At 43.0% G+C, this 25,753-nt stretch overlaps 1 protein-coding gene across 2 annotated transcripts in view; it reads left to right on the top strand.

Moving 5' to 3' along the window:
- ASTN2 (astrotactin 2) overlaps positions 1–25,753 on the top strand; it is a 479,279-nt gene that overhangs the window by 92,894 nt on the left and 360,632 nt on the right. For both annotated transcript variants that reach the window (XM_058159180.1, XM_058159179.1), the window contains exon 2: positions 17,711–17,898. In XM_058159180.1, coding sequence (XP_058015163.1) covers positions 17,711–17,898 — 188 coding nt within the window. The remainder of the gene's footprint in view (positions 1–17,710; positions 17,899–25,753) is intronic.

Genomic DNA, 25,753 nt, shown 5'->3' with positions numbered 1-25,753 from the left:
GCTTCAGCTACTAGAAAGAGTGCAGAGAAGAGCAACAAAGATGATTAGGGGACTGGAGGCTAAAACATATGAAGAATGGTTACAGGAACTGGGTAGGTCTAGTTTAATGTTTAATGAAAAGTATAATGAAAAGAAGGACTAGGGGAGACATGATAATAGTCTTCCAATATCTCAGGGGCTGCCCCAAAGAAGAGGGAGTCAAGCTAATCTCCAAAGCACTTGAGGGCAGGACAAGAAGCAGCGGGTGGAAACTAATCAAGGAGAGAAGCAACTTAGAACTAAGGAAAAAATTTCCTGGCAATTAATCAGTGGAACGTCTTGCCTGCAGAAGTTGTGAATGCTCCCAACACTGGAAGTGTTTAAGAAGAGATTGGATAACCATTTGTCTGAAGTGGTGTAGGGTTTCCTGCCTAAGCAGGGGGTTGGACTAGAAGACCTCCAAGGTCCCTTCCAACTCTGTTATTCTAAACCCAGTGCAAAGAGGAAACATGCCAGGCAGTTTGGGGAGTGGTGTCAAGCTGGCCACGCCCCCCTAGTTGGCCACACCCACCCAGTTGCCCCACCCACCCCAAGGTCAACCACAATGAAATTGAATTTGACACCCCTGGATTAGATCATCCAGCTTTAGGGAAGGAAAGTGGAATTAGAACGAAGACCTTCCTTCCAGGTTTCTAATTCTGTGCTACCTTCCATGACGCATTTGTTGGCTCTTTAATGGCAAGGAAGTGAGCCCAGGCCTTAAAAGCGAATGCATGTAGAGGTTACCGCTGCAGTCCATTTCTCTTCCTCCACCCTTGTCAAATAGTTCCCCCAAGGAATACTTCTCTCCCTCCCCTTCTTCTCGAGAAACAACATATTTCAGCTTTTGAGGGCCTTTCATGCCCAAATGCATACAAGCCACTCCTGACAGCTCTGAGACTGGGATTGTGGTTTTGACTAATGCAGTGCAAAGCAGGGTCTTTGCAAATTCCCACAGGTATTCTGCTTCCTTTTTTCTTCCTTCCTTCCTTCCTTCCTTCCTTCCTTCCTTCCTTCCTTCCTTCCTCCCATCCATCTTCCTTCCTTCCTTCCTTTCTTCCTTCCTTCCTTCCTCCCATCCATCTTCCTTCCTTCCTTCCTTTCTTCCTTCCTTCCTTCTGCCCATCCATCTTCCTTCCTTCCTTCTCCCTATCCATCTTCCTTCCTTCCTTCCTTCCTTCCTTCCTTCCTTCCTCCCATCCATCTTCCTTCCTTCCTTCCTTTCTTCCTTCCTTCCTTCCTCCCATCCATCTTCCTTCCTTCCTTCCTTTCTTCCTTCCTTCCTTCCTTCTCCCCATCCATCTTCCTTCCTTCCTTCCTTCCTTCTGCCCATCCATCTTCCTTCCTTCCTTCTCCCTATCCATCTTCCTTCCTTCCTTCCTTCCTTCTCCCCATCCATCTTCCTTCCTTCCTTCCTTCCTTCTCCCCATCCATCTTCCTTCCTTCTCCCCATCCATCTTCCTTCCTTCCTTCTCCCCATCCATCTTCCTTCCTTCCTTCCTTCCTTCCTTCCTTCCTTCCTTCCTTCCTTCCTTCCTTCCTTCCTTCCTTCTCCCCATCCATCTTCCTTCTTTCCTTTCTTCCTTCTGCCCATCCATCTCCCTTCCTTCCTTCCTTCCTTCTCCCCATCCATCTTCCTTCCTTCCTTCCTTCCTTCCTTCTGCCCATCCATCTCCTTCCTTCCTTCCTTCCTTCCTTCCTTCCTTCCTTCCTTCCTTCTTCCTTCCTTCCTTCCTTCTCCTCATCCATCTTCCTTCTTCCTTCCTTCCTTCTGCCCATCCATCTCCTTCCTTCCTTCCTTCCTTCCTTCCCATCCATCTTCCTTCCTTCCTTCCTTCTTTCCTTTCTTCCTTCTGCCCATCCATCTCCCTTCCTTCCTTCCTTCCTTCTCCCCATCCATCTTCCTTCCTTCCTTCCTTCCTTCCTTCCTTCCTTCTGCCCATCCATCTCCCTCCCTGCCTTCCTTCCTTCTCCCCATCCATCTTCCTTCCTTCCTTCCTTCTCCCCATCCATCTTCCTTCCTTCCTTCTCCCCATCCATCTTCCTTCCTTCCTTCCTTCCTTCCTTCCTTCCTTCTCCCATCCATCTTCCTTCTTCCTTCTTCCTTCTGCCCATCCATCTCCTTCCTTCCTTCCTTCCTTCTCCCCATCCATCTTCCTTCCTTCCTTCCTTCCTTCCTTCCTTCCTTCCTTCTCCCATCCATCTTCCTTCCTTCCTTCTCCCATCCATCTTCCTTCCTTCCTTCCTTCCTTCCTTCCTTCCTTCCTTCCTTCCTTCTCCCATCCATCTTCCTTCTTCCTTCCTTCCTTCTGCCCATCCATCTCCTTCCTTCCTTCCTTCTCCCCATCCATCTTCCTTCCTTCCTTCCTTCCTTCCTTCTGCCCATCCATCTCCTTCCTTCCTTCCTTCCTTCCTTCCTCCTTCCTTCCTTCCTTCCTTCTCCCCATCCATCTTCCTTCCTTCCTTCCTTCCTTCCTTCCTTCCTTCCTTCCTTCCTTCTCCTCATCCATCTTCCTTCTTTCCTTCCTTCCTTCTGCCCATCCATCTCCCTTCCTTCCTTCCTTCCTTCTCCCCATCCATCTTCCTTCCTTCCTTCCTTCTGCCCATCCATCTCCCTTCCTTCCTTCCTTCCTTCTCCCCATCCATCTTCCTTCCTTCCTTCCTTCCTTCCTTCCTTCCTTCCTTCCTTCCTTCCTTCCTTCCTTCCTTCCTTCCTTCCTTCCTTTCTTTCTCTCTTTCTTTCTTTTTTTCTTTCTTTCGAGAGGGGCCTTTAATCCCCCGACGTAAAATGATGGTGTTGTTTTTTTTTTTTAAATCCGGTGCCTTTCTAGATTTTTCCCACCATTCTGTCTTAAGAGACAAAGAGACTGAAGGAAGCCAAGGAGGTGATAAACCGAGATAGATGGATTGTGTGGTCCTTGATGGGACCACACAATCCTGCGCCTTAAATGAAAATGCCAGAGTTTTGTAGCTCAATCGTAAGAATAACAGAATAACGGAGTTGGAAGGGACCTTGGAGGTCTTCTAGTCCAACCCCCTGCTCAGGCAGGAGACCCTATAGCATTCCGGACAAATGGCTGTCCAGTCTCTTCTTGAAAACTTCCAGTATTGGAACACCCACAACTTCTGGTGGCAAGCTGTTCCACTCCGAGGTTTTCTAGTCCAACTTCTAGTGATGCAGTACCGACAACGTCTGGAGAGATTCCATCGATTAATTGTTCTAACTGTCAGGAAATTTCTCCTTGGTTCCAGGTTGCTTCTCTCCTTGATGAGTTTCCACCCGTTGCTTCTTGTCCTGCCTTCAGGGGCTTTGGAGAATAGCTTGACTCCCTCTTCTTTGGGGCAGCCCCTGAGATATTGGAAGGCTGCTATCCTGTCTCCCCTGGTCCTTCTTTTCATTAAACTAGACATACCCAGTTCCTGTAACTGTTCTTCATATGTTTTAGCCCCCTAATCATCTTGGTTGCTCTTCTTTGCACTCTTTCTAGAGTCTTGACTCTCTCTAGTTTGTGGCAATCCCTGAGATATTGGAAGGCTGCTATCATGTTACCCCCTAATCAGAGGTGAAATGCTTCCGGTTTGGACTGGAACTCCCGATCCGGTAGCGACAGCAGAGGGTGGTTCGAAGAACCAGTAGCAAAAATCCCTGCCCCCCCGCCCATTCCCAGCTGAGCCGCACGATCATCAGAGGTTGGTTTTTTTTTAAATCCGGTGCCTTTCTAGATTTTTCCCACCATTCTGTCTTAAGAGACAAAGAGACTGAAGGAAGCCAGGGAGGTGATAAACCGAGATAGATGGATTGTGTGGTCCTTGATCAGCGATGGGATCCTGCGCCTTAAATGAAAATGCCAGAGTTTTGTAGCTCAATCGTAAGAATAACAGAATAACGGAGTTGGAAGGGACCTTTGAGAGGTCTTCTAGTCCAACCCCCTGCTCAGGCAGGAGACCCTATAGCATTCCGGACAAATGGCTGTCCAGTCTCTTCTTGAAAACTTCCAGTATTGGAACACCCACAACTTCTGGTGGCAAGCTGTTCCACTCCGAGGTTTTCTAGTCCAATTTCTAGTGATGCAGTACCGACAACGTCTGGAGAGATTCCATCGATTAATTGTTCTAACTGTCAGGAAATTCCTCCTTGGTTCCAGGTTGCTTCTCTCCTTGATGAGTTTCCACCCGTTGCTTCTTGTCCTGCCTTCAGGGGCTTTGGAGAATAGCTTGACTCCCTCTTCTTTGGGGCAGCCCCTGAGATATTGGAAGGCTGCCATCATGTCTCCCCTGGTCCTTCTTTTCGTTAAACTAGACCTACCCAGTTCCTGTAACTGTTCTTCATATGTTTTAGCCCCCAGCCCCCTACTCATCTTGGTTGCTCTTCTCTGCACTCTTTCTAGAGTCTTGACTCTCTCTAGTTTGTGGCAATCCCTGAGATATTGGAAGGCTGCTATCATGTTACCCCCTAATCAGAGGTGAAATGCTTCCGGTTTGGACTGGAACTCCCGATCCGGTAGCGACAGCAGTGAGTGGTTCGAAGAACCAGTAGCAAAAATCCCTGCCCTCCCCCCCATTCCCAGCTGAGCCGCACGATCATCAGAGGTTGTTTTTTTTTTTTTAACTTTTAAAAGCATTTTTTCTTTGGCCGAAAAAATGCTTTTAAAAGAAAAAAAAAATAGCCTCTGATGATCGTGCAGCTCAGCTGGGATCATCAGAGGAGCCTTTTAAAAGCATTTTTTCTACAACCTCTTCAGATTGCCCTTGCCCAAGCCATGCCCGCAGAACCGGTAGTAACAAATTTTACATTTCACCCCTGCCCCTAAACTAGACATATCTAATTCCTGCAACCATTGTTTATATGTTTTAGCCTCGAGTCCCCCCATCCTCTTTCTTGCTCTTCTCTGCACTCTTTCTCAACGTCTTTTTCATATCATGGCAACTCAAACTGGATGCCATATTTGGAGTATGGTCTTACCAAATTATTATAAAGTGGCACTAACACTTCACGTGATCTTGATTCTATCCCATATTTTTTGGGGGGAGGAGATGGGAGGGGAGCAAACCAAGAAACAAATGTAGTTCTATTCATCTTTATTATATGCCTTTTAACGTCTGGGGTTTTTTTTTTTCCTCCAGATTTTCTGCTAGGCTGTTGTTTTGTTTAATAGTCCCTGGTCAACGGAAACCTCTGCAGATGAATAAAAAATGGAATTGTATGGTTTGGAAATTGAAAATCAAAAAGCCCTGTAAATAATTTTTGAGAGCTTCCAGCAACCCTGCTGAAACACCGGTATTATAAATAAAAGTAATGTACTTGAGGCTGAATTACAATCTAAACAAGTCAGGAGAAAGTCATAGAAGTGGATCGTGATTGGTAGGGAGCAGGGAGCAGGAAATCAATAACTTCTGTATGTACGTATGTCTAGTCTAGTGAAAAGAAGGAGGAGGGGGTGACATGATAACAGTGCTCCAATATTTGAGGGGCTGCCACATAGAAGAGGAAGTCAACCTATTCTCCAAAGCAAAACAAGGAACAATGGAATGAAAAACTAAGCAAGGAGAGAAGTAACCTGGAACTAAGGAGAAATTTCCTGATAGCGAGAACAATCAACGAATGAAACAGCTTGCCTTCAAACATTTTCTATAGCTATAGAAAAGGAAGGAAGGAAGGAAGGAAGGAAGGAAGGAAGGAAGGAAGGAAGGAAGGAAGGAAGGAAGGAAGGAAGGAAGGAAGGCAAAGAGAGGGAAAAAGAAAGGAAGGTATAGAGAAGGAAGGAAGGAAGGAAGGAAGGAAGGAAGGAAAGGAAGACAGAGAGAGAAAGAAGGAAGGTATATAGAAGGGAGGAAGGCAGGCAGGCAGAGGGAGAAAGAAGGAAGACAGAGAGAAAGAAGGAAGGAAGGAAGACAGAGGGAAGAAAAGAAGGAAAGGAGGGAGGGAGGATAGGATAGAAAATGGTGAGACATATTAGAGACAGAACTAGATTTGATTTAATCAGCTAAGACCAGTTTCATCCCACTAAAAATGTTCTTACTCTCTTAATTGTAATATATTTTTTGAATTGTAATCCATCCAGAATCATGGACCGAGATGGGCGCCTGTAGAAATTGAATCAATCAATAATTTGAATTTGGGGAGTGGGGGCTGGAGAGGCCTCTGCACCTGATCCCAGAGTTTGGGGAGGAATATTTTTCCAACCCCTTATTTTTTGAAAAGGACCCTCGCTCTTCAATAGATGTAACAATGAATCAGCGGAACAACTTGCCTCCAGAAGTTGTGAATACTCCAACACTGGATGTTTTTGAAAAGAGGTTGGATAACCATTTGTCTGAAGTGGTGTAGGCTTTCCTGCCTAAGCAGGGGGTTGGACTAGAAGACCTCCAAGGTCTCTTTAACATTCTATTCTATTCTATTCTATTCTATTCTATTCTATTCTATTCTATTCTATTCTATTCTACACATTCTATTCTATTCCACATATTCTATTCTATTCTACACATTCTATTCTATTCTATTCTATTCTATTCTATTCTATTCTATTCTATTCCACATATTCTATTCTATTCTACACATTCTATTCTATTCTATTCTATTCTATTCTATTCTATTCTATTCTATTCTATTCTATTCTATTCTATTCTATTTCACATATTCTATTCTATTCTACACATTCTATTCTATTCTATTCTATTCTATTCTACATATTCTATTCTATTCCACATATTCTATTCTATTCTACACATTCTATTCTATTTTATTCTATTCTATTCTATTCCATTCTATTCCATTCCATTCCACATATTCTATTCTATTCCATTCCATTCCACATATTCTATTCTATTCTATTCTATTCTATTCTATTCTATTCTATTCTATTCTATTCTATTCTATTCTATTCTATTCTATTCTATTCTACATATTCTATTCTATTCCACATATTCTATTCTATTCTACACATTCTATTCTATTCTATTCACATTCTATTCTATTCTATTCTATTCTATTCTATTCTATTCTATTCTATTCTATTCTACACATTCTATTCTATTCTACACATTCTATTCTATTCTATTCTATTCTATTCTATTCTATTCTACATATTCTATTCTATTCCACATATTCTATTCTATTCTACAAATTCTATTCTATTCTATTCTATTCTACTCTATTCTATTCCACATATTCTATTCTATTCTACACATTCTATTCTATTCTATTCTATTCTATTCTATTCTATTTCACATATTCTATTCTACATATTCTATTCTATTCCACATATTCTATTCTATTCTACAAATTCTATTCTATTCTATTCTATTCTACTCTATTCTATTCCACATATTCTATTCTATTCTACACATTCTATTCTATTCTATTCTATTCTATTCTATTCTATTTCACATATTCTATTCTATTCTACACATTCTATTCTATTCTATTCTATTCTATTCTACATATTCTATTCTATTCCACATATTCTATTCTATTCTACACATTCTATTCTATTTTATTCTATTCTATTCTATTCCATTCTATTCCATTCCATTCCACATATTCTATTCTATTCCATTCCATTCCACATATTCTATTCTATTCTATTCTATTCTATTCTATTCTATTCTATTCTATTCTATTCTATTCTATTCTATTCTATTCTATTCTACACATTCTATTCTATTCTATTCTATTCTATTCTATTCTATTCTATTCTATTCTATTCTATTCTATTCTATTCTACATATTCTATTCTATTCCACATATTCTATTCTATTCTACACATTCTATTCTATTTTATTCTATTCTATTCCATTCCATTCCATTCCATTCCATTCCATTCCATTCCACTCCACATATTCTATTCTATTCTATTCTATTCTACTCTACTCTACTCTACTCTACTCTACTCTACTCTACTCTACTCTACTCTACTCTCTTCCCTTCATGGGGGGCTGTAGCCTCTCTGTGATTTCCCAAAGGATGGGGGTTAAACCCCCTAACAAAAATCCAACCAACACAGGATAGACTCTGAAAACTCCAAGGTCACAAATGGATCTGAGAATGAGATGAGTTGAGTACATCTGCCAGCTCAAGAGAGAAGCACTTTGAAAAGCAATGGCCCACTTCAGGCGACTTGTAATATTGTTATTTCAATTCATGAGCGTTATAAAAAAAATGTACGTTGCTCCCGGAGAAGGGAAGGCCGCGAAGCTTCTAAGCATCAGCCGGCAAGTGAGAGGCAAGGATGGCTACTGTTAGTCCTCAGTTTACGACCACAAATGAGGCCAGAATTTCTACTGCAAAGCAAGACGGTTGTTAAGTGAATTTCCCCCCCCCCCATTTTACGAGTGGTTAAGCGAATCATTACAGCTGTTAAGTTAGTTCCACGGTCGTTAAGCGAATTTGGCCTCCCCATTGACTCGGCTGGTCAGAAGGTCGCAAAGGGGATCGCGTGACCCCGAGACGCTACGACCGTCATAAGTATGAGTCAGTTGCCAAGCGCCTGGATTTGGAACCTCTGGCCAAGGGAATGCTGCAACAGCCTCAAGTGCGAAAAACAGCCATAAGGCATTTCTTTTCCTGCTCTTGTAACTTCGAATGGTCACTAAATGAATCATTGTGCGTCAAGGATTACACATACATCTTTTTCCTTCTCAACCCAACAAAGAAAATTCTTTGAACATTCCCGTTCTGTTGGGAAGACTCATGATCTTTCCAACTGGCTTGACGTCTTGAACAAAGATTGCAACCTGTTAACGCAACGTCCCTCAGCAGGTATTATTACTCTGTGGCCTCCCTTCCTTATAAATATTGCAAATATAATCCCAGCATAGCCGAAGATTGAAACGTGCCATTTTCTTACTGGCACAAATGAAGGATAATTGGTTCACAGTTTGCCAACGTAAACGTTTGGAAGAGAATGAGGAAGAGGAAAAAAAACCACAATCTTTTATTTTTTGCAAACTGCCCAACTCAATAGTCAATCAATTAATCAATTAGAACAGAGCTGGCTGGGACCTTGGAGGTCTTCTAGTCCAGCCCCCTGCTCAAGCAGAAAATCCTAGATTATGCTAGACAAATGGTTGTCCAATCTCTTCTTGAAAACCTCCAGTGATGGAGTCACCCACAACTTCCAAAGGCAACTTCTCCAAAGGCCCTCTGGTGGCTTAGACTGCTAAGACAGTCTGTTATTAACAGCAGCTGCTTGCAATTACTGCAGGTTCAAGTCCCACCAGGCCCAAGGTTGACTCAGCCTTCCATCCTTTATAAGGTAGGTAAAATGAGGACCCAGATTGTTGGGGGCAATAAGTTGACTTTGTATATAATATACAAATAGAATGAAGACTATTGCTTGACATAGTGTAAGCCGCCCTGAGTCTTCGGAGAAGGGCGGGATATAAATGCAAAAAAAACCAAACAAACTTCTGTTCCACTGATTAATTGTCCTGACTCTTAGGAAGTTTCTCCTCAATTCCAGGTTGCTTCTCTCCTTGATGAGTTTCCATCCGTTGTTTCTTGTCTTGCCTTCGGGTGTTTTGGAAAATAAGTTTGTATTTTCCAGCCTATCGTAATATTTGCCAGCGTAACTGCAGCTGGCTAAATTTCCTTTTGGAAAGCATTTCTTCGGAAACAAGCTAAGGAATGATCTTCGTTTTTAAAAGTATCAATGAGAACTCATGCCACACACACCCTGTTTCTCTGATCATCCTTCACAGTTGCTGAACAAATCTTAAAGACATAAATCAGACAGATCCTAATTAGGTTTACTTTGCATACTTTCCTTGTACAAAGAAGAGATAAAAGAATTTATATCTGACCTGCCTGGTTTTTTTTTTCCCAGGCTTTATAATATAGGGAAATTCTATTTTTTTTTAAAAGAAGGCGATAGAGAGTACTAAATGACCAATTAGTCCTTTTTTCTTTCTTTCTTTCTTTTTTTTTACATTCAGAGGAAGCAAAGAAAATAAAAAAGGTTCAGATGAATGCAGGAAAGATACAGTTAGCAGAGATCAAATAAAAATCTTGCTCGTTTGATCACTCCTGGCACAAACTGGCTCCAACCACCCAAAATTCACTGGGAGCTTCATACGTTTTAAGTGATATGCTTTGATTTATTTAAAAACAAACAAATTGGCGGGGGAGGGGGTTTAACACAATAGGTAAATCATAAATCATGGTTTACAAACCATGGTTGTTGTATTCATGGTGTCTTCTAAGGCCAAGCCCCCCCCCCCCCAAATGATTATGGTGCAATGCAGGGGTGAAATGCTACCGGTTTGGACCGGTTCGCTCAAACCGGTAGTAATAAAAGCTACCAGGCAAACTGGTAGTAAAAAAAAAATGCTACCAGTTTGGGCAAACGGGTATTTCTGACAATCAGCTGTGCCGCGTGATTTATATTCGCTAGAAAGCAGGAAATCCTGCTTTCTAGCAACTCTAAATCACGCGGCACAGCTGTTCCCCTCCCCTCGCTGTTCTACTTACCTTAGAAAAGGCTTCTTAATCCTCCTTTTTCAATGCTGCGTGGTAGCGCCTGTGGTGCGCCTGCGTGCAAAGCATGCGTTTGGCGCACACCGTGCATGCGCATGCAAAGCAAACCAGTAGCAAAGCGAACTGGTAGCAGACTTCAGAGTATTTCATCCCATAGTAACAGATGATTCTATGAGTTAAACTCAGGTCATGTCGAAGGCGGCGTAGTTCTAAATTTTCTAAGCCCAGGATTTCAAGTCTGGTGGCATAAGGTATTTTGTTGTGATCAGAGGAGTGGAGAACTCTTCTTGTAAAATATTTCTGGATACGCTCAATTGTATTAATGTCCGAAATGAGGTGTGGGTTCCAGACAGGCGAGCTGTATTCAAGAATTGGTCTAGCAAATGTTTTATATGGTTAGTAGCGTAATCTTTCTGAAGAAGAAGCTACGCAAGATTAAGTTTACAACTCTTAAAGCCTTTTTTGCGATGTAGTTGCAGTGAGTTTTGGCACTTAGATCATTTGATATGAAAGCTCCAGGGTCTTTAACAGGGTGGGGGTCACCTACAAGGTAATGTCCATCGAGCTTGTATTTAGTGTTCTGATTCTTTTTTCCAGTGTGATCCTCCTAGAGAATTTGCCATTCTCTGTGTACCTCTGGCGAGTCTTATCCAATTTACAACGGAGCTCGCCATCGGTATTAACATTTAATGTTTGTTTACGACCATTTGCATCGCAGATGCTGCATTGAAAAGAGGGATAATGCTGCACATGCCCGTAAGGCATATATAGTTTGAATTCACACCCGCCCAACAAACATATCCTACTTGCATTTAATGGAGGGATGTGTGTCTGGGTGTTTTCAAAGAATCCCCCAACAAATAATTCCCTCAACACTGTCAGACTATTTACTGAATCTGCACTACTATTAATCGTTTCATAGTTCCCATCACCAATCTCTTTCCACTTATGACTGTATGACTATAACTTGTTGCTGGCAATCCTTATGATTTATATTGATATATTGACCATCAATTGTGTTGTAAATGTTGTACCTTGATGAACGTATCTTTTCTTTTATGTACACTGAGAGCAGATGCACCAAGACAAATTCCTTGTGTGTCCAATCACACTTGGCCAATAAAAATTCTATTCTATTCTAAAGCAGTTTAAAATATCAGAAGTGTGAGATTTCAGGTCTGCAGCCTAACTCTCAGACACGAAGGGGAGGTGGAAGAAAAAAGCCAACAATGACTGTTTTTTGATTGCCAACACAATCTGAGGCAGGGGTGAAATCTAAAAATTTTCCCTACCGGACAGCTAGGGGTGGGTAGGGGTTCACGAAACCCCAGCGATCCTTGGTTAGAGGATCGCCCGAACCCTGTTGAACCCCCAGGAGCTCACCCCTGGCTCCAGCATGAGTCATTTCAGACTTCAATACAATTGAACGTGTCCAGAAATATTTTACAAGAAGAGTTCTCCACTCCTCTGAATACAACAAAATACCTTATGCCACCAGACTTGAAATCCTGGGTTTAGAAAATTTAGAACTCTGCCGCCTTCTGTAATCATCTGTTACAATGTCCTTCCTGTCGAAGACTACTTCAGCTTCAATCACAACAATACACGAGCACACAATAGATTTAAGCTTAATGTGAACCGCTCCAATCTTGATTGCAGAAAATATGACTTCAGTAACAGAGTTGTTAATGCCTGGAATGCACTACCTGACTCTGTGGTCTCTTCCCAAAATCCCCAAAGCTTCAACCAAAAACTGTCTACTATTGACCTCACCCCATTCCTAAGAGGTCTGTAAGGGGCGTGCATAAGAGCACAAGCGTGCCTATCATTCCTGTCCAATTGTTTCCTTTCGTTATATCCAATTAATATAGTTATTACATACTTATATATATGCTTATATATTGTATAGTTATTACATACTTATATTTATATATATGCTTATATATTGTATAGTTATTTCATGCTTATGCTTATATATACTGTTGTGACAAAATAAATAAATAAATAAATAAATAAATAAATAAATAAATAAATAAATAAATAAATAAATAAATAAATAAATAAATAAATAATAAAGTCCGAAAGCTTGGAAGAACAAACTTCTCTTCCCGGTGACCGACGTGGATTGGATCCCTGCGGAAATGAAGTCTTGTTAATAAGGATCCGTTTCTCTGTTCTCCTAGAAGATTCATAGATGGTCGCAAGAGACTGGCGTGGCAGGGTTTTTTTTTGCTGCTAGGGATATAAATAGTATCCAGAGCCACCAAAAGGCCTCCTTGGGGTTTCTAATTATAACACGTCTCTCTTGGAGATATCAATAAAATAATTAGACGTTGCGCCAAGGAAGGGAGTACACTGGACTATTTTAATCTTGGGTTGTTTTTTTCTTCTCAAGACCAAACACAACAGCTTGGGTTTCAATCCGTGTTCAATCCAACCCGGTGGCTCAGGGGCTAAGATGCTGAGCTTGTCGCTCAAACAGTCGGCAGTACAGCGGTTTGAATCCCTAGCACCGCGTTATGGGCTGAGCTCCTGTGACTTGTCCCAGCTTCTGCCAACCTAGCAGTTTGAAAGCACGTAAAAAAAAAATGCAAGTAGAAAAATAGGAACCACCTTTGGTGGGAAGGGAACAGCCTTCCGTGCACCTTTGGCATTGAGTCATGCCGGCCACATGACCACGGAGACGTCTTCGGACAGCTCTGGCTCTTCGGTTTTGAAGTGGAGATGAGCACCGCCCCCTAGAGTCAGGAATGACTAGCACATATGTGCGAGGGGGACCTTTACCTTTACCTTAGAGTGTGAGGGAGACAATTCTGAGTCCTGACTGAGGAGGGGAAGAAGGAGCTGAAACTCTAGCAAGGATTTTTCTAGGTCAGCTGAAGAAAAGAATCTTTTAAAAAAAATGTGCAAAAGAGAAGATCGGAGCAGGATAGGGTACAGCATATGAATATTTCTGTACATGAAAGGGGTTGAAAACCTGTTTTGGGGGCAAAGGGCCATGTGGGATCTAGACTGCAGTGGAATTTCTTTTTAGTGTTGCTGCCTTCTTTGTATGTTTTCTTCCAAAGACCTTTGCTACAAACCATAATTTTCTAGCCACAAGGAGGTAGAACGGATGGAATGTAGTCTATAAAATATCTGAGTCAATGATGAAATCCAATTTTTTTTACTAACCAGTTCTGTGGGCGTGGCTTGGTGGGCGTGGTGTGGCTTGGTGGGCGTGGCTTGGTGGGGGTTGCAGGGGAAGGATACTGCAAAATCTCCATTCCCACCCACTCTGGAGCCAACCAGAGGTAGTATTTGCCGGTTCTCCGAACTACTCAAAATTTCCGCTACCGGTTCTCCAGAACCTGCTGGATTTTGCCCCTGATCTGAGTGTCTTGATGTCTAAGGAAATTCTCAATCATCCATCTTTGTCCCAAAAGTGCTTTTTTCAAAAGGCAACTGGACTTCCATCTTCTTGTTGTTGTTGGTTTTTTTCCTTGAAAACATTTCACTTCTCATCCGGGAGGCTTCTTCAGTTCTAGCTGAATGGCGGGGAAATAGAAGGATTTATAATCAGTTAGAACTGACGAAGCTTCTCGGATGAGAAGCGAAATGTTTTCAAGAAAAGAAACGAAGAAGAAAATCCAGTTGCCTTTTGGAAAAACATCGTTAGCGCGATCTGAGTAATGTTTTTTAAAAAATACGTAATGCTCCCTCAGGAAGGAGAAACTGCGTTTTTGCCCATTTGTCGCGACCTCAGGGACCACGTTCCTCCAGGCCTTCCCGTCCTCTACCATCCTCTGGAGTCCATTTAAGCTCACGCCCACTGCTTCAGTGACTCCATCCAGCCACCTCCTTCTCTGCTGTCCCCTTCTTCTTTTGCCCTCCATCTTTCCCAGCATCAGGCTCATATCGCCTAGCTATTCCTCCTTTGGTCTGGTTAATCTCCAGTTGTCTATAAGTCAGGCAGGATGATGTCGTTAATATAATTAACGTAGAATTGGAACCATTCACCAACTTATCAGAAATCAATGCTGAGAGGGAAACATCCAAGGAAGATGGCTTTGCTTTGTTTCAAACTTGTGTTCCTTCCTTTTTGCTCGATTGAATCGTAAAAGGGATACATGGACCTCCCATGGATTTTTCATTCATTGGCGTTTAAAGAGGCAATTGTCTCTTTTGTATTGCTATCAAAGGATCCTTTGGCTAACAAGAAAAAAAAATGTCTGTTTTTTAATAGGGGTTTTTAATTCGTTTTAAATGGGGTTTATTTTTATATTATGTATTTTATATTTAAATTTAGGCCATATGGAATAAGTTTTTTAAATAGTTTTTTTTTTTTAGTAAAAAAGTTTTATTTTTACAATCATGTCAAACAATTCATTCAATGTACAGTTATATACATTTAGTCGGGCCTGCCCAGTCACCCCCCCCCTTTTTAACACTCCCCTCTTCTACCTTCTTTTACTATCCAAACCTTCCTCTACTTCTCTTATCTACATCCTCTCCTCCCTCCACCCTACACCTTCCTTCTCCCTCTTCTACCCCTCTTCCTTCCTCTTCTCCTCTTTCCTACCTCCTACTCTCTCTTTTCTCCCTCCCCACCGTTCTAAAATGGTAACTGGGCAGACCCGACCCTACATTAATTATATTTATACATCTTCAATAATCCCTGTACATTCACCATCACTCCATCTCTAGCCTCAACCCCCAATTCCCTCCCCTTACCCCCACCCCCACCCCGACTTCCCAGAACAAAATGCAGGGTATCAAAACTAACAATCATAATCCCAAATAATTCCTAAATTATAATCTCTATTCTCTCCACACTTAATCACACTCTCAATTCCCCTCTCCTTCAGAAATATATCTAATACAAAATATTTCCTAAATTTACTCATATGCTATTCGATATTTTTAGTTTTTTAAATAGTTTTTATTGTAATATATTGTATGGTTTTACTTGGCTGTTCACCACCCTGAGTCCTTCGGGAGAAGGGCAGTATAAAAATTAAATAATAATAATAATAATAATAATAATAATAATAATAATAATAATAATAATATTAATTATTATTATTATTATTATTATTATGTGTGTGTGTGTGTGTGTGTGTGTGTTATTATTATAATAGAAGCAAAGGGGCTGGGCGCTAAAGTTCGGCAGGGATCAGTCATTTCATTGGGAATGGTTTTGCATTATTCCCCAAAACTAGCCAGTGCAGTCTGGTCCCAGTAGATGGTTGATGAGATTCAGAATTAGCAAAGAAGGTAACTTCCCATTTCACTTTAAGGGATTTTTGTCTTTCTAAGTCTTGGCTGCGCTCTTGGAGATGTTAATAAGGCCAATTATTGACTCGATTGTAATTGGTTAGCATTTTTCTAGCCACCTGGGCGCCTAATAATTCCCAAAGGTGCTTTTTTTTCCCAAAAGACAATTGGGTTTTCTTTGATTTTTTCCTTGAAGGGGTTTCGCTTCTCATCCAAGAAGCTTCTTCAGTTCTGAAGAACAGTTCTAAAGACTCCTCATCCAAGAAGCCCCTTCGGATGAACTGTTCTTCAGAACGGAAGAAGCTTCTTGGATGAGAAACGAAACGTCTTCAAGGAAAATCAAAATCAGAAGTGAAGAATCTTCTTGGATAAGGAGCGAAACGTCTTCAAGGAAAATCAAAATCAGAAGCGAAGATGCTTCTTGGATGAGAAGCGAAACGTCTTCAAGGAAAATCAAAATCAGAAGCGAAGAATCTTCTTGGATGAGAAGCAAAACCTCTTCAAGGAAAAACAAAATCAGAAGCGAAGAAGCTTCTTGGATGAGAAGCAAAACCTCTTCAAGGAAAAACAAAATCAGAAGCGAAGACGCTTCTTGGATGAGAAGTGAAACCTCTTCAAGGAAAATCAAAATCAGAAGCGAAGAATCTTCTTGGATGAGAAGCAAAATCTCTTCAAGGAAAATCAAAATCAGAAGCGAAGAAGCTTCTCTGATGAGAAGTGAAACCTCTTCAAGGAAAATCAAAATCAGAAGCGAAGAATCTTCTTGGATGAGAAGCGAAACTTCTTCAAGGAAAATCAAAATCAGAAGCGAAGAATCTTCTTGGATGAGAAGCAAAACCTCTTCAAGGAAAAACAAAATCAGAAGCGAAGACGCTTCTTGGATGAGAAGTGAAACCTCTTCAAGGAAAATCAAAATCAGAAGCGAAGAAGCTTCTTGGATGAGAAGTGAAACCTCTTCAAGGAAAATCAAAATCAGAAGCGAAGAATCTTCTTGGATGAGAAGCAAAACCTCTTCAAGGAAAAACAAAATCAGAAGCGAAGACGCTTCTTGGATGAGAAGTGAAACCTCTTCAAGGAAAATCAAAATCAGAAGCGAAGAATCTTCTTGGATGAGAAGCGAAATGTCTTCAAGGAAAAACAAAATCAGAAGCGAAGAAGCTTCTTGGATGAGAAGCAAAACCTCTTCAAGGAAAATCAAAATCAGAAGCGAAGAATCTTCTTGGATGAAGCGAAACTCTTCAAGGAAAATCAAAATCAGAAGTGAAGAAGCTTCTTGGATGAGAAGCGAAACCTCTTCAAGGAAAATCAAAATCAGAAGCGAAGAAGCTTCTTGGATGAGAAGCGAAACGTCTTCAAGGAAAATCAAAATCAGAAGTGAAGAAGCTTCTCTGATGAGAAGTGAAACGTCTTCAAGGAAAATCAAAATCAGAAGCGAAGAAGCTTCTTGGATGAGAAGTGAAACCTCTTCAAGGAAAATCAAAATCAGAAGCGAAGAATCTTCTTGGATAAGAAGCGAAATGTCTTCAAGGAAAATCAAAATCAGAAGCGAAGACGCTTCTTGGATGAGAAATGAAACCTCTTCAAGGAAAAACAAAATCAGAAACGAAGAAGCTTCTTGGATGAGAAGCAAAACCTCTTCAAGGAACAACAAAGAAAGCCCAGCTTTCTTTTGAAAAAATAAGCTCCTTTAGGATAAGTCCTATGCGCTGATTGCCAGAAAATGCTAACCAATTATTTTTTTTTAAAAAAAGTACGTTTGGGATAACCATGACCTGGTCAAAATAGACCAAGTCCTTTATCCAAGGGTAAGGGTCCATTAAGGTAGGAAATGTGGACAAGATAAGAAACACAACCACATAGGTTTAAAAATACAATTGCAGATGAGGATGAATGACAAACAGCTGCGAGATGGAGCGCTTTTAGCAATATATAAATATTAAGTTCTATTTTAATTCTCTGCAGAGATGTCGGGAACGGTGTCGGATCTTTCTTTGGTGCACTGGAAGCAGCAGTGGTTGGAGAACGGCACCCTCTACTTCCATGTGTCCATGAGCAACGCCGAACAACTTTCCCGGGCCACACCGCCAAGCCTTCAAGAACCGTCGGAAATTGTGGACGAACAGATGCACATCCTACATGTGTCTGTCATGGTAAGTGGCTTCTTCTACAGCAGGGGTGTCAAACTTGATTTCATTGAGGGACGATCGTGGTTATGTTTGACCTTGGGGGGTTAGGGTGGGGGTGGCCGGTGGGGTACATGGCCAGGGGGTCTGGCCAGTTTGACGACACGCGTGTTGAGAGCACCTGTGGTGGCCAAGTGCTAAGGCAGGACTTCCGTCAGACCCTCCCTCCCTCTCATTATAATTTCCTTCCTTCCTTCCTTCCTTCCTTCCTTCCTTTCTTCCTTCCTTCCTTCCTTCCTTCCTTCCTTCCTTCCTTCCCATGGTGGCGCAGTCATTAGAATGCAGAATTGTAGGCTAATTCTGCCCATTGTTGATCCTGACCAGCTCAAATTTGACTCAGCCTTTCATCCTACTGAGATTGTAAAACAAGGACCCAGATTGTTGAATCCCAGCAAGAGGCTGACTATAAACTGCTTAGAGAGGGCTGTAAAACACTATGAAGTGGTATATAAGTGCTTTTGCTATTGCTTGCTTGCTTGCTTCTCTTCTTTCTTTCTCTCCCTCTCCTTCCTTCCTTCCTTCCTTCCTTCCTTCCTTCCTTCCTTCCTTCCTTCCTTCCTTCCTTCCTTCCTTCCTTCCTTCCCATGGTGGCGCAGTCATTAGAATGCAGAATTGTAGGCTAATTCTGCCCATTGTCATTAGTTCGATCCTGACCAGCTCAAATTTGACTCAGCCTTTCATCCTACTGAGATTGTAAAACAAGGACCCAGATTGTTAACTCTCAGCAAGGCTGACTCTGTAAACTGCTTAGAGAGGGCTATAAAGCTCTATGAAGCGATATATAAGTCTTAAGTGCTATTGCTTGCTTGTTTGCTTCCTTCCTTCTTCCTTCCTCTCCCTCTCCTTCCTTCCTTCTTGTCTTTCCTTTTCTTCTTTTTTCCTTTTCTTTTCTTCTTTCTTCCCATCTTCCCTTTTTTTTCTTTGTCTTTCCGCTTTCCCTTTCCTGTCCCTTCTTGCACGCTCAAATGCAAAAGGGGGAACATTTCTCCTTTGGTTTAGCTTTTCGTTTGTTTTTCTAGCCCTCTGCCAGTGAAAATGGAAAATGGTTGGGGGGAGGTACGCGCAGTCCCCTGGGCACCGTTTTTGGTCACTGGCTCCTGCAATGCATTATCAGTAAAAACAGAGCCTGGAGGCGACACGCACACTCCACTTTTGTTGGCATAGGTACCGAGGGCGGTCCTTTGCTGTTTCCAGGACGACCCCCGTGGGCCAGATCTAAGCACCCCATGGGCCGTATGCAGCCCGTGGCCTTAAGTTTGACATGCCTGTTTTACAATCCCCTATGGAAATTGTCAATCACTTACAACAGGCACCATAAATACCACACACTAGTATGGCCCAAAGCACACGGTCTGCTGGAGAGAAATTCCCTGAAGATGGGTTCCAGCATGAGTCCGAAAGCTCGGAAGACAAAACCTCTGGTCCCGGTGACCAACCCAGATTGGATCCGGCAACATTATCCTGGGACACGTCGATTCTCCTTCGTTCCTAAGGCTCTCAATCGTTCACGTCACAGTTGTCCCAAAAGTTCTTTTCAAAAGGCAACTGGACTTTTTCCTGGAAGACACTTTGCTTCTCGTCCAAGAAGCTTCTTCGGTTCTTCAGGAGGCAACTGGACTTTGTTTCTCCTGGAAGGCATTTTGCTTCTCATCAGTTCTTCAGAAGCTTCTTAGATGAGAAGCGAAACATTTTCAAGGGGGAAAAATAAACAAACACCCATGCAAATCTATTTGCCTTTTGGAAAGAACCTTTGGACGATTCTTCTACACCAGGGGTGTCAAACCCAATTTCATTGAGGGGCGTGTCAGGGTTGGGTTTGACCTTGAGGGGGCTGGGTGTGTGTGGCCAGGGTGGGCATGGCCACCGCAACGTCATTCGTGTCGGGGGCGCCTGTGGTGGCCTGAACAAAAATGCCTTCCAGCGAAAATGCCTGCGACAGCCTCCTGCAATTGTCAGGCCTGGAAGCCATCTTTTTCATTGGGCCTTCAGGCCTGCCACATTTACTACTGTGGGAAACCGCGAGGGGGGATTGTAAGGAGCCGGGGAGATATGTAGTCAAAATAACATACCTTTCTCAGAGAGTCAAGGACATTTTATCCTGCACCTGGCTGGCTGGAACTGGAAGGCATCTCCAGTTGGGATGGTGCTTGGATTGGACCACGTGATGGACATGTGGGTGCAGAGGACTTTCTTTTGGGTGGGGAAAACCTGGAAGCTTTCAGATTCAGGTTTTCCCAGATGTGCCAATATGACATCTTCTAATAAAATGGAACTTTGAGGAACTTCAAGCCTTGGAGTTTTCTTTCGTTGGGGGTGTTACTTGAAACCCTGACATTAATCCGAATCTTGACAGCAACCTTCTGCCAGCAAAAACGGAGCTCGGGAGGACTGCCCGCGTCCCTCCTGAGCTCTGTTTTTGCTGGCAGAGGCATCATGGGCTGGTCCTTCGCTGTTTCCAGGGCAGCCCCACGGGCCAGATCAAAGCACCCCATGGGCTGGATCTCACCTCCTGGACTTGAGTTTGACGCCCCTATTCTACATTCTTTCCTACCCAGGATGGTAAATAGACAGCCAGGAACAGCCTGACATGTATTGTGTTTGCAAACTGTACGGACTTTCCTGGTTAGTTGTCTGGTCCATTTTGGGTACAGCTATAATAGGAAGGGAGGTCTTGTTGATTAAAAAACGGTCATGATTGATGAAGCTTTTCCTGCGAAGTTTTTTGTAGCGCCTGGCCTGCTTTGATTCTGGAATTCTCAATTTGTACGTCGTGGTGATCGGTTCTTCGGTACAGGCAGGGCCCCAGATGGATTACATTGGTGTTGTGCTGAACTATTTCTTCTGCATCGTTTTGGATCGTTTTTTGTTTTTAAAAAATTGATTCCAAAGCCAAAGAAAAAATACTCTGGTGGAATTTTGATGTCTGGGCTAAGGGTTTCCTCTACTTTGAGATGTTTTGAAAGGCTGAGGTTGGTGAGCGAGCATTCTGTGTTACATTGTAGAATTGTCTCCCTAGCCATTAGAATAGAACAGGACAGGACAGGACAGGACAGGACAGGACTGGATAGGGTAGGGTAGGGTAGGGTAGGGTAGGGTAGGGTAAGATAGAGATGGAATTTGGAATAGAGTAGAGCAGAATAGACTAGACTAGACTAGACTAGACTAGACTAGACTAGACTAGACTAGAATAGAATAGAATAGAATAGAATAGAATAGAATGTAGAATGGAATGGAATGGAATATAGAATATGGAATGGAATGGAATGGAATAGGAGAGGAGAGGATAGGAGAGGATAGGATAGGATAGGGATGGAATTTGGTATAAAGTAGAGTAGAATAGAGTAGAGTAGAATAGAAAAGAATAGAAAAGAATAGAATAGAATAGAATATGGAATGGAATGGAATGGAATGGAATGGAATGGAATGGAATGGAATGGAATAGAATAGAGAGTAGAGTAAAATAGAATAGAATAGAATAGATTAGAATAGAATAGAATAGAATAGAATAGAATAGAATAGAATAGAATAGAATAAGAGGAACGGATAGGATACGATAGGATAGGATAGGATAGGATAGGATAGGATAGGATAGGATAGGGATGGAATTTGGAATAGAGTAGAGTAGAATAGAAGTAGAATAGAATAGAATAGAATAGAATAGAATAATACATACATACATACACACACACACACCTTTCTGAATTTCCATTCGATCCCAATGGGGGGACCACTTGAGGTAGGGAAGATAGAGAGAAGAGTTAGGACCCAAAGGCCTGTTTTGTGGAGGGTGGGGGCAGAACAAAGCCATAGAAAAATGAAGACTTAATTCTGCATAATTAAAAGGAGAACATGCTACGACAAGGACATCTATTTGCTCCTCTTTGAAGGTGTTGGTTAAGCTCTTTCTGAAGCGCTGCTCCAGAGGGATTTGGGAATGTTCCTTTTGATTTGCGTTGAGTTCATCTGCCAAAGAACTTGACTTCAGATTAATTCTGAGCTTTGCAGAGGGTATAATCAAATTCTTCGTGTCAAAACCAGCTCGGGGTGGCCCACAGGAGCTTGGAGATGTGTAGTCTTGGGGTGGGGTGGGGGGGAGGGTGGGTGTTGTGGCTCCAGCCCCCCCCGGCCCTGGCCCCCTGCCAGAGAGTGATTCAGAGAGTGAGGGGGAAAGGCCATCAGGGCTCCCTTCTGCAGGGCCGGCCTTTCTGGCTCAGCTCCAGGAGCCAGAAGCAGGCCAGGTGGAAGAAATAACGAGGCCTCTGTCTCCTGTATCTCCCCCCGCCCAGGCAATGGTCCCAGACCCAGCTGAGGACAATCAGTCCTGGTTGGATCCTAGGTTTCATAGACAAGAGAGGCGGGAACAACAGAAGCAGGGGTGGGGCAGGTCTAGGAAGTGCTGAGTCATGGAGCCACACCCCACAGGGTATAAAAGCAGCAGGGGCTGCTATACTACTCTGTGGCGAACAAATCAACTGCTTAGAGAGAACTTGAGCTAAAGTACTGTTTGTTCCTGGTTTCCTGGTTGACTCGCCGACATCAAGAAAGATAACAGAGAAACTTGGCAGAAGCTCGCTAGTGTGCTGCCAGAGCTGATAGCTGCCGTGGACTGAATTGCCGGCTAATTAAGTCATTGCTCGTGCCTCCCAGACTGAGGTGGGGGGGGGACAGAACAGCGGGTGGACAGAGAGAAAATGGCAGATGTGAAATAGTTGCGAACGTTTGTGGTCTAATATCTTGTGGACACCACAGTAGGCGAACTGTAGATTTCATGGCTACCAGCCTGCATTCCATCAGGACTGCGAGGGAGAGGCTTACCAAATTACCAAAAATAATGCCTGACTAGGTGGCTCGGTGGCTAAGACGCTGAGCTCGTCGATCAGAAAGGTCGGCAGTTCGGCGGTTCGAATCCCTAATTTAGGCCTCGTTGCGGGAGCAGGGGGTTGGACTAGATGACCTCCCAAGGACCCTTCCAACTCTGTCACCGTCTATATTTTAAATGCTTGATAATGGTCCAAGTTTGATTGCTCTGATAACACAAGTGTCAGCTCCTCAGCCGTTTCTGCTGTTTGCTCTGAAAGCGTCAGCCTTCTCAGGTTAGACCAGACAAGGAAACAGGACCAGAAAAGCTATAATTCTGCTTCCTTGCAAGGCGACGTGGACAGGATTTTGCAAGTTTTGAAGGCAAACCGTGTTCTGAAAAGCACGGGAGGCTCCCTTCCGGCCCTCTTTCTCCACCGTTCATGTTTATTTATCCTCCTTTTGGTGGGGGGACTTAACCATATTTCCACTTGTAAGGAAAACGTGGCTAACTAGAAATGGAAGGAAATGTTGCTAAAACATAAAGTAACCTAGAGCGGGAGGGAGGGAGGAGAGAAAGAGAGAGAGAGAGAGAGGGAGGGAGGGAGGGAGGGAAAGAGAGAGATGAAGTCAAACTTTTTGGAAAGCATGTAAGTTATAGGAACTGTATTTGGTGCTGAACCGTTTTTGGCTATTCATCTACTAAATTACCTGTAATGAAGCAGAAGAGTTCATTTCTCCCCCTCTCTTCTCTCCATTTCTTCTCTATCTCTTCTCTCTTCTCTCTCTCTTCTCTCCCTCTCTTCTCTCTCCTCTCTTTTTCTCTCTCCTCTCTCTCTCTCTCCTCTCTCTCTCTCTCTCTCTTTTCTCTCTTCTCTCTTCTCTCTTTTTCTCTCTCCTCTCTCTCTCTCTCTTCGCTTTCTTCCCTCTCTCGTCTTTCTTTTTCTCTCCCCCCCTCTCATTTGTGTGAAGAGAAGTGCAATAGAATGCAAACAGCAGTCCTAGAATTAGCTCATCCCGTCAGCAACCTGTCTGATGGGCAGCATCAGCGAAAAGAAATCCTGAAGGAGCCGCTGCTTTTTGCTTCAGAAGTGATGGAAGAAATATCATAAGCAAACAAACAAAAACCCTCCCTGATTATTTATAACGAAGGGAACTGTAATTAAGCAGGTGGGGGGGGGAGAGAGAGATAGAAAGCAGCCAGGCGACTGAATGGCACATTTTGTTTAATCCAACACTTTGTATGGAAAGACTAATTAGTGGCTTTAAATGTTTTGACACAAGAAGCCCAAATAATCATCATAAAACATATCAGACATATGCCCAGGACCTTGAAATGACAGATGACAAACTGAGAAGTGACAGGTTGCTTTCTCATGCTAGGAAAATCGTTGAGTTAATGGAAGAATTACAGCCTCTGAAATCCACTCCACTTCTGGAGAAGGGAAGCCTTCCAATTTATCAAAGGCAAAACAAACATTAATTGCAGCTGGCTGGTAAATTCTCCAACCGCCTTGACCTTCATTGAATTTTAATCCCAAACAGATAAGATTTACTTCTGCACACCAGAGGAAACAACACAATTAAAAAACTCAAATGACAGCCAAGATTATGGCACCGAGGGTGGGAGGGTGGGGGGTGGGTGGGTTGGAAAGCGCAGGGTAGGGACGACAAAACAAAATATCGATTCCTTTGTGTTTTACATTGCAGAAATAATGAGCAAGGGAGTGCGGTGGCATGAAATGGGGAAGATGTGGGGGTTTTGTCCAAAGCGGGAAGAAAATGGTCACGCTTCAGAGAAGCTGACGGAATTGTTTTGAGGACTTGGAAGTGCCTGGGAGATTTTCAATCATCCCAGGTCATGGTTGTCCCAGAGGTGCTGTTGTGGTCCTCCAGCAGCCTGCGGAGCTGGCAACGGACTCAAACAGCGATAAGGCTGAGGAAGAACATGGGCCAGTCCTGGAGGCTGGGGAAGGCCCGGATGAAGGCTCTGCGTCGGAGGCAGAAGTGGGGCCAGGGTCATCGGAAAGTGAGGTGCAGACTCCGGAGCTGTTGTGACCCAGGTTCCTGGACCCAGACTCCTGGACTCGGATGATTCAGAAAATGAGGGAGAAGACCTGGCAAGCCCTGCTTCTCTTGAGCCCTCTCCCTCCCTGGCACCCACTCAAAGGGAGGGGCCGGCAAGGCCTGATTCTCCCGGGCCTTCTTCTGATTTGGCAACGCCCCAAGAACAGTTTTGGAGGGACGCAAGATTACGAAGGCTTGATCGGCGTGCGCAGCAGCGGAAGAGTTGGGACAAAGCCAAGTCATAATTGTCATGCAGTGACATCTGCAGAGACTATAAATAGGAGGCGGGACTTCCTGGTTTTTTGTCTCGGACAAAGCAATGAATTTGGCGCAAGCTAATTCATGGAGGGAAGAATATATTCGTGAGTAATTCTGGCCTTATCTATAATTTCCTCGTTATCTCCAGAAACTTGGCAGGCCCGTGGGTAGACGTGGCCAGGACATGTATCTATGTAAATAAAAGGAAAAAAAAAAGGAAGGCCTCTGACGGACTCTTTGCTGGGAGTATTGGGGGAAGGGAAACAGAACAGGAGCCTCCAGAGGCTGACAGTAGTGAGGCAGAGGGACAGGAGGAGCCTGTTCCTAATGCACGCATGAGAAGAGCTGCCAGAAGGCAAGAGCAGCTCAAGCAAAGAGGACGACTCGGGAATAAGTCCAAGAGATGATTGGCCCCTCCCATAAGGCTTAAAAGACCAGCAACGGTGTTTGGGCTCTTTGCCGGAAAACAACATTGATAGCTTTGTCTTGTTACATTTGTTTCATATCGGGTCTTCTGAATTTTTTCCAAGAAAGGCCTTTGGCAGTTTCCCTAATTGGACCAAGGTTGGTGATAGGACTGAGGAATTGTGTGGGGAGGAATTTGCTTTAATTTAGTTGGACTACGCTGAGAATGAGTTAATTCTCAGCTGTTCGAATACAGTTTGTTTTTACACCGGCTGAGTTTCCTACTACCTACTTG

The sequence above is a fragment of the Ahaetulla prasina genome, chromosome 16 (genome assembly GCF_028640845.1).
Source record: "Ahaetulla prasina isolate Xishuangbanna chromosome 16, ASM2864084v1, whole genome shotgun sequence".
In the NCBI taxonomy this organism is placed as follows: Eukaryota; Metazoa; Chordata; class Lepidosauria; order Squamata; family Colubridae; genus Ahaetulla; species Ahaetulla prasina.
This window is presented reverse-complemented; position numbering and strand designations above follow the sequence as displayed.